Raw genomic sequence first — 16,019 nt, forward strand, 5'->3', positions numbered from 1 at the left:
CACACTTAAACTGCGATTAACAGCAAACTGGGAAAGGGTATCAGATTTCCGGGGACTGCTGACATGTTTATGTCAATCCTCAGAAAGAACCTTCTCTGGCCAAACAGCTTCTTAGTAGGCAGAAGGAAGCAGTTGCCTCAAGCACTGAGTGAACCACACACAGGTCTTTACCCTGGGGAGGGAGCGGTGCTTGGCGTGTTATTTTATGTTCAGCTTCATGGGGTGGGGTGGGGGTGGAGTGGGGGAAATCGAAACATCAGGAGAGTAGTTCATGATCTAAACCAGGAGTCCTTCTTTTCCCTGCGTCCACCTCAGGGTGGGACCCACAGATTCCGAGGATGGATGGCTTCTGAGGGTCCCGTGTGCCGTGCACGCTCTCACACAGACTCGTCAAAACACGCCCTGCCTCCTCAGGGGCCCAGACCAAAGACACTGCAAACACAGGGGAGAACACAGGCAGGGAGCTGTGATTTTACCAAACAGCCACAATTACTCTGATAAAAAGAGCTGTTCCAATGGGATGCTGCCAAGGTTACTGGTTCTCAAACTGAAACCTGCCTCCCCCATCCAGGATTTCAGCTTAAATTTTCAGAAAAGGGAGGGGTTAAAAAAAAAAAAAAGCCTAGCAAACCCCAGGCTAAATAAAGTGTTAGCAAGGGAGATGTCTGAGTCAGCATCTCAGCCCAAAACTCTAGAGTGCGTACATACTCAGAGAAAACAAACAAGCTCCGGTCTTCACTTCCATTTGGAAATTGTAGGTTTTCTCAGGAATGCGGTTTTGCCTCTATGTTGCTAATCAACAATAATCCTGAATTGGCTAACAGGGCACACTCCATCCACACATTTTTTCTTTGTTAAATAATGTGATGTAGAAGATCTTTTCTGGGCATTTCAGAAGAATGCTTTGAAAAAGAGAGGAAGTGAGGGAATTCCCTGGCTGTCCAGTAGCTAAGACTCCATGCTTCCAATGCAGAGGGCGAGGTGGATTCCATCCTTGGTCAGGGGATAAAGATCCCACATGCTGGGCAACATGGCAAAGGAGAGGAGATGGGAGTGAGACCAACAGATGGGATCTGGAGGCTGGGAAGATGAAACGCTATATATAAAAATCTATTATCATCCAAATGGACTTCAGGCCATTTTACTCTTCTGATAAGGTGGTCAGATTTCTCCAGAAGGCAAGGTGTTATTTGATTTCCCACTTCTGAATAATGGGCTTTCTTCATAGCTCAGTTGGTAAAGAATCCGCCTGCAATGCACCCCAGTTCGACTCCTGGGTCGGGAAGATCCCCTGGAGAAGAGAGACGCTACCCACTCCAGTGTTATTGGGTTTCCCTGGTGGCTGAGATGATAAAGAATCCACCTGCAATGCAGGAGACCTGGGTTCGATCTTCCCTGGGTTGAGAAGATCCCCTGGAGAAGGGAGAGGCTACCCACTCCAGTATACTGGCCTGGAGAATTCCACGGACTGTTTAGTCAATGGGGTTGCAGAGTTGGACACAACTGAGTGACTTTCTCTTTCCTCTGAATAACAGCAGCACTGGAGGATGCTATCTTGAGCAATACATTTGCCACCCCTTCTGCAACGCATGAAAGTGAACAGCCTTGGGAGACAAAAATGACACACAAGCCCCTGGCTCATTGCAGGGGACACACAGGCGCCCCCTCCTCTTCCCAACACTGAGCGAGACCGACCACAGACAGTGTGTGAGGAGGGCGTCCTGGGGCCGACAAAGGAGTCTGATCTGAAGATACTTTCCCACAATTACAGCAAGTTCTTCACTTTCATGCTTTATTGAAAGTAAAATATGAATCAAAGACAGGTACTGGTAAGCAGGTTATGTCTCTAAAGAATCACTTTTAGTTCAGAGCAGAATGTTGTCCCATCTACTGTGATACAAATTCTTCATGGACCAATGCATCTGGTATGAAACTCGAGCAAGGAAATAGAATGGAACTTTATTCCCTCCCGTGACTATAAATCTCATATGTAAACATGATTTACTGATACTGCTACTAAACTGGTTCAGTCTTTTACTTGCCCATTCCCTCCCACCACCCCCCTTAAATATAAAATTTGAAACATTTCCTTCAAGTCTGATGGCCTTCAGTGCAATCTGCTTTATTTGACATAAGGCATTTTGGGACAGTCACTTTTTTGAATGGTTTTCTGCCTTTTGGAAGAGTCATGTAATGGTTTAATTCTTAAATCCACCTTTTCTTTAATGCCCTAACATGTCAAACTCCTCTTCCCTTCGGGTCATTTCTGAGCAGTCAGCAAGTGTTCAAAAAGACTAATGTCCAAGTAGACCAGTACCTGGGGAAAGAAACACACGTGGAGGCACAGTTGTAAACTGCACGGTTAAGGGTTCATGTATCCCATCTGCGTCACCAACAGGGAATATGCAACTTAATGAGCAAGCACCAACGCCCTTTGACATTAAAAATAAGAAAATACATCAGCCGTCTCCAGGCTTTCAGCTAAAGCACATTTCTGTTGAAAGCCATGCGGCTCGTATGCATTATCTTCACACAAGGTAATCAAATTTTATTGAAGCTTTCATTTGATGGCCGTTTTTCATTAAAAAAAAAAAAAAAGTTCTGCTTTGTTTGTTTTGTTTTAATCACTTTGGGAGTTTCTTTGTAGTGGGAACATGTACACAAAAAGCTGCGCTGAGAGGGAGGCTTTATTGAGGCCAGTAGCTTGGCTCACTTGTTCACAAGGAACCCCTGGTATTTGATTCAAACTCATTCTTTGGCAAAAATCACAACCTGTCACGGACCTCTGGACTAGGCCACAAAGAATCAAAATGGCAACAGTTAAATCTGTGAAAGTCAAAGGTCTGAATTCAACTGTGTGCAGAACCCCAGTGGCCAGGATGCAGGAGAAGGCATCGCCGTTAATCCGAGAGATGCCTTAATCCTACATAGAGAAATGAAACCTTTTCACTGAACCTAATGTAGTTCAGCAGATTCTTCTCGAATTCTCATCAGTTACAAACTGTTTTGCTCTAAGATGGGACGGATAAGAGGAACTGGAAAAAGGTCAAATATAAAAATGAAAATGCCACCAGCTAAGTGCCCGACTTCCCCCCAAAACGAGACAGAAAAGCACAGCGGACATCTGGTAGTGGACATGCCTGACACACAGGCCCTATCTGAGGCTTGAGTGCTGATACAGATAATGAAGAAGCTTGAATACAAAATGCATTTAACTAAAATTAATTTCAGTCATGAGACTCAGATTGAATTAAATTTTAAAATCAAATTATAGGCTTCACATTAATAGAAAATTACAGTATGACTGTGACACTCATGAACAAAACATGACAAATGTAACTTACCTTTAAACCCTTCTTCTGGCATACACACTGGAAGGAAAAAAAATAAGAATTCCAAATTGAAAAGACTGTTGCTACAGACAGCAATAAGTTCACTTCAATGCCTAAGGATGAAAAGTTTAAAATAGCTTTTAATAACCTTACTCACCTATAAAGGTTACCTTTGAAGTTACAGATAATATCAAACGGCAATCTTTGTTTTCATTTTTATCAAAGCAATACATATGCATCATTGAAATAGACAAATACTGGAAAAACAAGGGTTGTGACTGGAGCCACCATTCTGCACGACTGGGGAGGGGTGGGGGGCCCTGCTGGAGAAATCCGTGGGGCCCCGCCTCCTGTCCCCCTCCTCCTGTGCCCACACTCTACAGGGAACAGCTTTTGGCCCTTGCGGCCACGTCTTCTGGTGTTTAACCTCTGCATTTCTAGATGTTGCTAATTCACAATTTTTGGTAATACCTAATAGTTTCCTCAAAGAAACAACCACCTCTAACATAACACATGGCCCCTAACCATCCTCCTGACACACGGATATTTTTTGTCGTTAAGCCAATCTCCAGTGCTTACACTATCTTTTTACTCCTTAACAGTGTCCACGGTTGAACCCTCTGGGGTACCCTGGTGATCGTTCTTGTCTGGTATGACTCTGTCTCTCTGGGGTTGGTAACTGCATTATTTATGTGCTTCATTTTCTCTGTACCATCTCTGATTCAAGGGTAAGCTCCTCAGGACAGTCATCTGTCACTTCCACTCTTCCCAGGGAGCGTGCTCCAATCTGGAGCGGGCGTGCTCAACACCTGCTGCAGTGCCTCGTGCTGGAAGCTCGGGAACTGCCCCCGAACTGTCTTCTAGGGCATCTACTCCTGCGTTGGATCCCTGTTTTCAGGTTCCACTGTTGACATCTTTCTTCTTACTCTTGTTTAACAGAGTACACCCTCCCAGAGTAAACGGTAGGTGAGAAAGAAATTTTCTGAGGCCTTATATTCACAGAGTCACCAAACGCGTGTAACAGAATAGTCTAGTCAAGAACTCTAGCCTGAAGCTCACACTTCCTCATTCTCTTGTGGGTACTAGCCCATTGGTTTGTCCTTGACTCTTCATCTCAGGAGTAAGACTGGTTTACCCTTCCAGACCTCTAGGTGTGTTTAGGATCTTAATCTCTAGATTTGCACTTAACTGTACCCGGGCCTTGGCGCACCCATTTTTATTTTCATGAATTGTCTTCTGTTCTCTGAACGTTGCTTACATACAGACTATTTGCTCTTTCTCTGGTATTGTTCAGCTACTTTTAAAGCTTTCTTGTGCTTCCCGCATCATCGACTTCCTGTCCACCTGCTGACTGATGTCTTTTGGTCCCATGCTGCCCTCTGCCTCACTGTCCGGAGTTCTCTGGCTGTCCACTCCCCTCTACAGAAGCGTGAGGGACTAAAAAGATGTTTGAAAACTGTCTGGTTTGGCTTCACCCAAAGGTAGCTGGGAGATGAACTACTTTTAAAAAAATATCTGTAGGCTCTTTCCTTGAATTTCTCTGCTTTCCCTAGAAGAGAATCTCTTCCCTCCACTGTGGGAGGTAAGAGATGGGCTGCCAGTGTTTGAACAAAGGGCTGGTCTCCCTATTTGGTAGGTAACACGTCTCTCACCTTTCTAGTTTAATTTCTTCGAAGAAACTCTACAGGTCAAGAAGAGGCACTGAATGGACGTAAAGGGAAGGGCTGTGAGGACGTGTGCGGTGGTGAGTCGAATCAACCTGCCTTTAGGTTGCGACCTCACTCCTTATGTTCAGAGGCACCTGGGGCATCTGATTCCTGTATACCTGCCGGAGGCTCTGCAACCTGAATTAGCGCTGCTTTTTGCTAAGCTCGTCTATCCGCAGGCTTCCATCTGTTTGTTTCCTACAGTAAACTAAATACTACACTTTCCTCCATTTTCTCAATTTTCATAGATATCATTCTTTAAAAAGAGCAATAACGGTAAGATTCTACCTTAGCACGTAGAAGCTTTATTCAAGCTTAAAAGTAGAAACACTGTAGACTAAAGATTCAATAACTACAACCCCACCATCGTTGAACAAGGTCCTCAACAATCCCCCAAACAAACTGGTCTTTTACCTTGCATGACATCGTCCATTGCAGCATAATCTGCAATTGGTTCATCAGCCTAGAAAACAAATGAAGACAATTCACAACCGCACGGGAATGGAAGCCGGGACGAGGAGCGCGCCCAACCTCCTAACACAAAAGGCTGGCACGGAGTTGACCAGCATGTCGCTCTGACACAAACTCTGTCCAGTGGAAAGCAGCGTTCAAGCCAGAGCTGGCGACGTCCAGGACGAACAAACGGCACCGTGAGGCGGGTCAGGACCCGTTACCCGTAGTGCACACTGCACCTGGATGTGGCCCCGCTTCCCTGCGCCTCAGACACTTTTTAGATGCAGCAAGGTCAGATACCCTCGCTTAATGGGTGTGATTTCAGGTGCCAGTGATGACAGCATGAGTTGGGAGAAGTAAAATCAGGATGGTCCTCGAAAACTGCCCATTAGGTTAAAAACACATTTTCATCTTTCCCCATCATCAAGAACGAAATACCCATGTCCTTTTAAAGGCAGGAAGCGAGTGCTGAGTCTGAACTTGTGGCAGGATTAGCTGCAAGGGCAAAGAGGGCAACGACCAGTACAGACCCCAGTTGCCCACCTGAAGTCAAGCCCATCAGTGACACGGGCTGCTTCTAGGATTTTAGACCGGGCTCTTCTGATTCAGCTAACCAAGCAGGTTTTCAGAGTTAATTCCACAGAACCCACAGTTCCAAGAAAACCAAGCAGAGGGAGGGGGCGGGGAGCAGGATGAGGGGCGTGTGTGTGCATGTGAAAGGCCAGATATGGACCCACATCACCACTTCCAGGGCCCAACTTTATCTGTCCAGAATTGAGGCTCTGCCTATGAACAACACGCTCCCCAGTTCAGAAACCTACAGAACATTCTAACACATCATGCAGGCGGCATGCTTCTAGCCACCCAGAAACAAGAGGCAGAGGAAAGTGACAAAATCAGGCCCTGCCTGGGGGAGAGCAGGACTGGGCCAACCAGGCTGGCTCAACGCATCTTCATCCGTGACAGCCTCAGAAGCCCCGGCTTTCTAAAACACACCTACCTCTTTTAAACCTTTTCTCCCCAAGGTCAATTTTCATATCCTGGACAAGAATCTCACTAAGCCAACCAAAGGTATTTTGACTACTGTGGCCAAGCCTTGATTCTTATGTTTCTGTCGGAGCTTAACTGGCTGGTACTTCTGAGGAGGGGCGGGGGATGTTTTAATAGGTAGAAGTTCGGTTAAGTAATTCACCAATCCAGAATTTAGGGAGGAGGTTAAATCTAGATTATTTTAAACAAGAATTATGAAAAGCCCACAGACCCAGTGACTGTCTGACCTCCTCTAAGTCTCTGGTGGCTCATCCAGAGACGCAGTCGACTCACAGCAGTAGCTTGTTGCCACATCCTGCCGAGGACCTGGGAACCTTAACCACCGCCGCACCCAGTCTACACGTGAGAAGCCCCTGAATCCCGCAGGCGCAGAGCCGCTACTCACCTTTAACAGAATCACAGATTCAGGAATGACGCCTAGGGTTCCGAGGGTGGCACAGTCATCACTTAAAACCTTTCCATCGATTGACAGGTTCTGGTCAAAAGGAGCAACTGAAAACGCATGCATGATCTGTGCCAATACAAAAGGAACAAAGGTTCGTATAAAACAAAATACTGAGACTTAATACCCTGTGTGAATGAATAATTCTAAGGAAGACATAAAAGACTTCAGAATACAAAAGATACTACGGTTTGCGATCAGCCCACTTGCTTCATTCCTATTCAAACTGCAATCCCACTATATCCCGGAACATCCTTAGGAGGCCTGTTAGAGAATCAGGAGACAGTTGTACCCCCAGGTCCTTTTGTTCTGCCTCTTTTGACCCCTCGGTGGGTGGGGGTGCGGAGAAATCAAAGTGGAAGGTGGGGCGGGGCTGACCGTCACTCTGGTGACAAGGCTGGGGCACGGCTCTTTCGGTCACTTCCACTGTGCCCAGGTCCCACATCCTTTTAATAACCAAATCAATTCTAAATTCTTTCATAAGACCATCTCTAAATTAACCAGCAGGCTATCTGGACTCTTCTCTTTGATGCCCTTCTGTGAGCAGCCTGGAATACAAACTTTAGCCGTTAGGACTGCCATATATTCTTAGATTGAGTCTTGCCTCTAGGAGCCAAACATGAATTTCTTAAGGGTAGGGACCATGTACTCCACCCCAGTTTTAGCCAAGTGTTAAATACATTCAGAAAGACTATTGTGCATATTAAACACTATTTTCAAATTCAGAAGAATAAAAAAAAAAATTTTTTTTTTAGTCACATCCAGGTGGTAAATACCAAAGAGAAATAAGGAGTTGGGCTTAGGGAGGCACACGCAGATACCTTCAGCAATACGTTCTAATTCTTCACTTGGGTGTGTTCTAGAATATTCACTTTATTATGCTGCACACCTGAGTTACATAGTCAACAGAATGCGCTCTACTACACATATCTTTTGTTATACCAATATCCACGATGCTATGGGGAAATCATTCTACCCTTTTATGCACTTGATTCTGCTCTTTGAAAAAATCCAGAAAAACTAAACAGGCAGCCCTGAACCACATCTGCATAGAATTGGGCCCAAGAGCTTTATAAGCTGGGAAGACCCTGACCAGAAAAGTGATTTTAATAACAGCGCACAAGTAAATAAGAAGAGGGCTAACAAAAATGGCCTCCTCCCTGTTAAGCCAGATTCATAACTGGACTTCTCCAAAGGACCTCAGGCCCTGAGTGGCGAGCAGAGGCTGATTAAACAGCGATCATCACCGATCCTTCTATGGAACAACTGAGCCTATTTCTGGTGAGAAAGGACAGTTCTACCAAAGCCAGCCCAGCACATGGACCTCAGGCAGAGGCGACAGCTCCGCGTTCATAAACAGGACCCAGGAAGAAGCAAGCACAGCGACAGAGAAGGCGTTCTGGCATCAGCTTTAACGAAGGCGATGCCACAGCTGCCAACTGCACGAGTGCTGGTCCACAGGGCCTAAACGGGACACACAGGGTCCCCGCACCATCGCAGAGGACGGACGGACAGCAAATACCGCTAGCCACGAGCACCGTCACTCAGGTAGAGAACGGACAACAGCAAATACCGCTAGACACCAGCACCGTCACTCAGGGGCGGAGGCTCATACTCTGTATTTTCAGCCCACAGACAAGGACATTTCAAGTTATTCAACAACTAATGAAAAGACCCCGATGCTGGGAAAGACTGAAGGCAGGAGGAGAAGGGGCTGACAGAGGATGAGATGGCTGGATGGCATCACCAACTCGATGGACCTGAGTTTGAGTAAACTCCGGGAGTTGGTGATGGACAGGGAGGCCTGGCGTGCTGCAGTCCATGGGGTCTCAAAGAGTCGGACATGACTGAGCAACTGAACTGAACAGAATGAAGATTTATTACACCGTGTGTTGAATATTGTGCTAGGTATTGGAACTATAAAGGTGAGTAGTAATCCCACTAGAGAGAGGTCCAGAGGAAAAAAAACCAAGCGGTGGACATGGTGGCAGAAAGCCACACAGAGCTGGCAGAGCGCACAGAAGGGAGGAGTACGCTGTATAACTGAAGGCCAAGACAGGTTTTGCAGAAGTGATGTTGCCAAAGACAAACAGTGCTTCCTAGTGAGGAGAAAATGCTACTTCAGAGTGAGAGAACAGGCCGAGGGCATGGAAGTCTATGGCCTACAATGTGGCAATTCATGAACCGCTAGGTGCAGGGAGAATGCTTCAGGAGAACTGCCATTCTACAGGTCTGTGTGATGAGCGAGTGCAGCACAGTGGCTCTGGGAAGCCTAACAGGAACAACGAAAGCTCCGTTCCCACAGCTGCATGCTGCTCGCCACGACGTGCGTGTGTGCAGGTGTATTTATTGGCTGAAATGAGGAAATGCAATAAGCAAATTAGGAATATTTCCTCCTTCCTAAGGCAGGCAATACCACTCGCTCAAAATCCATCTTTGGGAAAATGGAATAAGAGAATTAAATACTGAACATGTTTTGAGAAAAGGGATGGATTTGTACTTCATTTACATTATGGCCTCATAGGTAGATGAATTAAGCAACTATAAATGGGTATGGTCGCCATCCTATTAACCTGGAAATGTGGTCGACCCTACGGAAGAGACGCCATGAAACATAAAAACACGCACTACGTGCTTGAAAACTCACCCACCACCACCAGCTGAGGGTCACATGCACGCCCACCACAGCCAGAACGGCGCTCAGGCAGGGCGGCAAGAAGGCCCCATCTACTGGGAGGCTGTGAAAGCACCGCCTCGGAGCACCAAGGGGGGATCACGCTTCACTGCCCCTTCTCTTGACTGACTGGATCACAGTGGTCCTCCACGTAAGGAAGGGAGGGGAGAGGAAGGTCCTGGTACAGGAGCCCTCTGGGACGCGCACATCGGGGGGCTAGCTGCTGCCTTCTAACAACTGTCTGCAGGTGACATGCTCCAGGATGGGGGCTCTTTCTGCTGACTTTTGATTTACTCTTTTAAAAGGGCGAGTCCACAATAAAAGCAGCACGGGCTCTGACAATGTCTTGATCCACAGGGGCTGTTTCTGTAATTTAAAGGTTTTGAATGTTTCGAGGTTTACCACTGGCAAGCAGAAAGCCGGTGATAGAAACAAGCTTTCTCAGATCTAAAAGCTACAATAAGAGAATAAAGATATTACGCCAACACATTTATTTTCAGAGCCATGGGTTCAACCAAGGGAAGTAATGTTCCCGGGACAATCTGGAAAAGAACACCCTCAAAGGAAGCCTATACTTTTGCTCAATTACAATGATAAATATCAGCACGAGGCAAAATGCATAACCAGTAAACTACGCCACATCAAAGTAGCAACGAGGGAAACTGGGTCAACTCTGGGGTCTGTATCAGTGACTAGAACAGATAAGGGGCCAGGTTTTCTTTCATGGACATCTTGAATATATTAGCCTCTCTCTCCTGGGTTTTGGGATGTACCATTGGCTCCTCGTTTACAGTACTTTCGCGTTCCTACCAGGAAACAATGCCAGGAGGCACTCTCATCTCTCTTCCACTGTGTAGATGTGCAAAAGCAAGGGGCGAAGAGGGGTGCAGTGGGAGAGACTGGGGATGACCTAAAATGAACCATTAAATGGCTGTCAATATTCCTCCTCATTATTGGAAGGCTACTCAGAACTGGCTCAAGGTTTCAGAATCCCCCACTTTCCCTTTTCACAGATGCTTGGCTAATTTTGGAAAACTATGAAGCTCTTTCCAAAGGAAGAGTTATTTGAATTTGGGGACCCAACAAGTATTATTCTAAACTCAAAAATGCCCTCTCCCAACAGCTCAATACTTAGGTGCAAAGCAGAAACTCGTGAAGGTCCTGTAAGTTCAGAGCATGATTAAACAGATGTTATACTTTCCTCACCTGGATTTTCAATTCTTTCAATGTTTGATTAGCAGAAACGAGAAGAGCTTTTTCACCACGAACTTTTCTGTGTCGCATACTCCGCCGAATAACTTGCTTCTGATAGGCTATATAATTTTGATGGGAGATCTTTTGCCGCTTTGTTCCTCCATTGCTCTATAAAGATCCAGAAAAAAGCAATGAAATTACCCACACCATGACCCCGCTCAAACTTCACAACACAAGGAAAAGCAGTTTATCAGAATGTTAACCATTTGAAATTCAGTTTCAACAGTGAGTAGGAACTCACTGAAGGTTCTTAGAAGGCTCAGACCAAAACTGAAAAAATTAAAGTCCTTGAACTGCACACAAGCTCCAGGATTTAAAAATGTATGTATTATAAAAAGGACATTTAAAAGCAGTGGGGTGGGGGGAGCGGGCCAGAAAAAGAAAAAATAAGCAGAAGGGAAGGTTTGACCTTAAGTCGGAAAAACAGTTATGATACACTGAATCCTAATCTGTGTATTAAACATTTCCTTCTTTTAGTGAATGACACAGATGCTAACTATAAACTGCTGAGAACTTTAAAAAACTTACAAAGGTTTGCCTTTGAAATTGCAAAAATGTTTGACTTGAAACTAATCAAATATTTAGATCCAGCTTGCAAATCACAGAAAATACAGGGGACAGAAGTAAGTTAAAACGAGTTACATAAGGAGGCAATCGGCTGAATCTAGAATGTGAGACAATCTACTCAATTCAAGAAAAGGAATTGGTCTCTAGTCAATGTCAAAAAGGAAAAGAAAAGGCGGCAGAGGCCAGGTAACTGTTCTGGAAAAAAGTCTAAAGTGAAACAAAACAATGTGTGTCTTGGCTGCATGCTGGTTTGAGGAGAAAAAATTGTTTAAGGCACACTGGGGATAGCTGAAGAAATCTGATTACAGGTAAACAGGATATTGCCTTTTTTGACAAGAACTGGTTTAAGAACTTAGAGGTGCAATGCCATGATGCGCACAATTGAAAGATGGTTCAGCAAAAAGTACAGGCATATGTAATGTATATTGTACTAGTTTTAAGAAAAAAATAATAGATGAAAACCAAATATTTCTCTAAAATACTCTAATAATGCCTCATGAATAGGTTAACAACCAGACAAGACAAGATTCTTCTGCTAACCAAGCCACAGAAGGAATGAAACAAGATTTTTAAAATACTCTTTCCCCCGGGTTTAATTAAATCTGGATGAGGCAAACCCCCAGGCTCCGGCTCTGGTTTCCACAGTTGTCACCGAGTGTCAGCTGTGCATAATCAGAGCGGTTTCGGGGTCATTATGGACACAGATGCCACACAGTCATTATCAATGGAGCGCCAGAGATTTACAAAGCAGAGAGAGGGTCAGGAAGTGAACGGAGCAGCATTTGCTGAGGCCGCCAGACCACTGGCTGGTGCTGCACGAGGCTCGAGTCAGCTCTCACCGTGAACCTAAAGGGGCACACAGGCAGTTCCAACAGAAGAAACACTGAAGGTGGGAGTTGACACAGCTTTCTCAGTCTCAACAATTCAAAAAAAAACCAAAAAAATGTGGGAGCTGGTAACATTTTTCTCAAGCTCAACTATTAAAAAAAAAAAAAAACAAACTCAAGTATTTTTCAATTGTGAAATAGGACCTAAATTTCAGTTAGAAATATAAGGGAAAATATCTGTAACAACCTACAATTTTACTTTGGAAATATAAAACACAACCAAATAACAGAGCCCTGAGCATTAGGCAAGATATGTTTTTAAATGAGTCTAAAAGCCTTTCCCAGAATTATATTTTTAAAACATCCATAGAATTTAAATCCAACTTATCTGACAAAAACCAGTCCACTGGTTTTAGAAGGCTTTCAATTACCTAAGTAACATCCAATACTGGGTGCATTATTAACCTAAATGGTAGATAAGGTCAAAGTCAAAGGAACTGGGTTGATCTAGCTTAGAGAAAAGAGGAAAGGGGATTTGTTTATGTCCATTAAGGACAAACACAAATGCACCATTTTATATTACAGGGTTTAAAACAGCAATTACAGAAGCTTTGTATTGAGATACTGCAACGTATTACAAAGAAAAGGTTTGAGGAGTCTGAAATTCCGAAAACACTTGACATTCTTCTCGGACCACCTACTCTTTTCAAAAGGAAGGTTACACTTTCTTTTGCAAGATGAAATATTTAAAATATCAGTCAAGAGTATTACAACATCCAAAGAATGAGAGGAAAGACAGAAGAAAATTCAAAGTATAAAGATAACTATGGCATAAAAAACAATGTTCTCCAACAAACATTCTCTATCATATTTGTAAAGGGGAGATCTGTTGCCGTGTGCAATTGAGGTATAGAAAGCAATTTAAAAACGGCTGTGGTTATGACAACAATGGATAAAACTAGCCATTCAAAAAAGTTAGTTTCTCAAAAATCTAATCACTTGAAAATATTTTTAGAAGTCTTCTAAGTAACCCTTGGGCTGAAGAGGAAAGCTTGAAATGACATAAATAAGAACAATATATTTTATATATATATAGAGAGAGAGAGAGAGGGAGAGGGAGAGGGAGAGTATTGTATATATAAAACTTTACAAACTGATTTACAAAGTTCACTGAAAGAACAGATTCCAAACTGATTATTAAACCATACTCCCAAACAAGAGGGGTAGAAATACCATTAAAAAAATCCACAAAATAGGTTATTTTAATAGAAGAATTTAAGGTCATCACAATGAAAAATCAAAGACTCAGGCTGCCTCTAGTCACCTGACTAACACCTTGAGAGACCTGAAAGTCTCTTCTATAAACTTCACTGTTATAAAGGCTATTATTATGTGTTTTGTTTGTAATGAGAGAAGTTGAGTTTAGTAATTTTTTCATACATAAATATTCCATGACTAAGCAGCAAACCAGGATTATGGTTAAGGTCTTTTTTCCAGGTGAAAATTTAATCATTACAGTATATTTTAGCCCTTCTTCTTTAATAGCAATTAACTCTGGCGTATCGTAGTCCATGACTTCTCATGAGAAATCGGGACAGCTACAGCATTCCAGCCAGCGAGGACAAGAAGGGAAAGGGTCCTGAGGACCAGCACCGCGCACAGGCCACAGCGAGGCGCCCAAGGGCTCGGAGCGACCGCTGTCAGAGCAGTGGGAGGGGTGACAACGAAAAGCAGCTTCAACACATACTTGATTAAAGTCTGGATCTTTTTCTCCATCCAGTTTAGCTTCTTCCTTATCCTCCTCTGTTTCAGAACTACTCACATTTAGCTCTGGAGCTGAATCCTTCATCACCTGAATGCGCCAGGAAAAGAGAGAAGTAGGTCAGACCCTAGGGAGGCGAGCTATGGAGACGGTGGAGCTTTGACGGCACAACTTCATCAATGGTGGGGTAACAGATCAGACAGAGGATCAAGACACGACGGCAATCTTGTTTTCTGTGCTCTGTGAACACGTTAGTTTTATCCTAACACAGGATAAAGAGAACGGATGAAATACCACTACCGAACTTAAAAAATAATAAGACATCTTTTCTTAAATTGGATATTTCACACTAGATATCAATATATACATGGACTAAGAGGTACAAAAGATACAAGAGAATACTAGGGAAAAAACAGACATTTTTACTCATCCACTTTCCCAGCAAACAAGGTCATAAGGCCTCCTTAATTCAACTTCTGAGGCAGAACCCTAGATCATCAGAGAGTAATCTGTAAGGTAACCTTCTAAAATTCATGTCAAGTTTGGCAAATATCACCAAATATAATGCATCTATGTGGTCTTCAACTTCAAAAACCTTGGAATCAAATTAATGAGGTGTCCAGAGAACTGGGTCAGGATCTACCTAAGAGCCATACTTAATATAGTGAAAATGCTCCAAAAACAGTCCACAGTAACACCGTGCTCCCAAAATATACCCAAATCTATGTTTCACCTACCCTTTAGGTCAACCAAAGCAAGACACTCTACAGTGGTCTTTCTTATTTCTGTTCTGTCCATATCAACTCCAAATACAATGGCCAGGGTGACTTTTTGAAAGCATAAGTGAGATCACACCATGACCTCCCTTGAAGCTTCAGTGGCTTACATCTAGGCTTCGAACAAAGATCCCAAATCCCTGGTATGATGTACAAAATTCAATTAAAATTTGACTCCTCCTTGGGAGAAACTTCTCTTTAGATCAGTGCCGCCCACTATGGGAGTGAGAGGTGACACAGGTCTGCTGAAGTTAAAACTACATAAAAACCTGGTTCCTCAAGTCAGCCCAGTCGCATTTCAGATGCTCCACAGTCAAGGGTGGCTGGTGGCTACGATGCAGATAAAAACACCTCCGCCACCGCAGAAGCATCCACTGGGCAGTGCTGCTCTAGACAATGCTGACTCTACTTCGAGGGCGCCAGGCTTACGCTCCCACCTGGCCTCCACGTCACAGGCAGGGTCTCTGACAGCTAGTGCTCAGGTAAAACAACTCCTCCTCCAAGGCACCTAGCCCACCCCCTCCCTATTTAACAGGGCACCTCCGCCTCTGTCAGTCAAATGCTCTACTCTGCAAGACTTCCTTCAACATGCTTGTTCTTATATGAAATCATCTTACACAGCTTATTCTTGATCTACCTCACTAGGTACAAATACTCTCGAAGGTAGGTACAGTGGTCTTCTGCACCAGCTGTATCCCAAGACAGTTCCTAGCACACAGCTGGCATTCAATCAATATTGTACATCGAAATCAACAACTGACTAGACCCACATAAGGCTTCCCTTGTGGCTCAGCTGGTAAAGAATCCACCCACAATGCGGGAGACCTGGGTTCGATCCCTGGGTTGGGAAAATCCCCTGGAGAAGGGAATGGCTGGCTACCCACTCCAGTATTCTGGCCTGGAGAATTCCATGGACTGGGCCCATGGGGTCACAAAGAGCTGGACACGACTGAGTGACTTTCACTTCACTTCAGACCCACATAAGAAAAGTCTTCTTAAGTGAACACTGCAAACAAATAGAAGAAAACAATAGAATGGGAAAGACTAGAGATACCAAGGGACGATTTCAAGCAAAGATGGGCACAATAAGGGACATAAAAGGCCAAGGACTTAACAGAAGCAGAAGAGATTAAGAAGAGATGGCAAGAATACACAGAAGAACTTTAAAAAATTTTT

At 44.1% G+C, this 16,019-nt stretch overlaps 1 protein-coding gene across 1 annotated transcript in view; it reads right to left on the bottom strand.

Moving 5' to 3' along the window:
* Positions 1-2,106: 2,106 nt before the first annotated feature.
* USP48 (ubiquitin specific peptidase 48) overlaps positions 2,107-16,019 on the bottom strand; it is a 72,171-nt gene continuing 58,258 nt past the window's right edge. The window contains exons 25-30 of the mRNA XM_010830234.1: positions 14,053-14,157; positions 10,864-11,019; positions 6,927-7,052; positions 5,453-5,501; positions 3,345-3,371; positions 2,107-2,317 (exon numbers count right to left, since the gene is read on the bottom strand). Coding sequence (XP_010828536.1) covers positions 2,295-2,317; positions 3,345-3,371; positions 5,453-5,501; positions 6,927-7,052; positions 10,864-11,019; positions 14,053-14,157 — 486 coding nt within the window. The 3' untranslated portion in view covers positions 2,107-2,294. The remainder of the gene's footprint in view (positions 2,318-3,344; positions 3,372-5,452; positions 5,502-6,926; positions 7,053-10,863; positions 11,020-14,052; positions 14,158-16,019) is intronic.

This window comes from Bison bison, unplaced genomic scaffold, assembly GCF_000754665.1.
Source record: "Bison bison bison isolate TAMUID 2011002044 unplaced genomic scaffold, Bison_UMD1.0 scf7180017864516, whole genome shotgun sequence".
Lineage (NCBI taxonomy): Eukaryota > Metazoa > Chordata > Mammalia > Artiodactyla > Bovidae > Bison > Bison bison.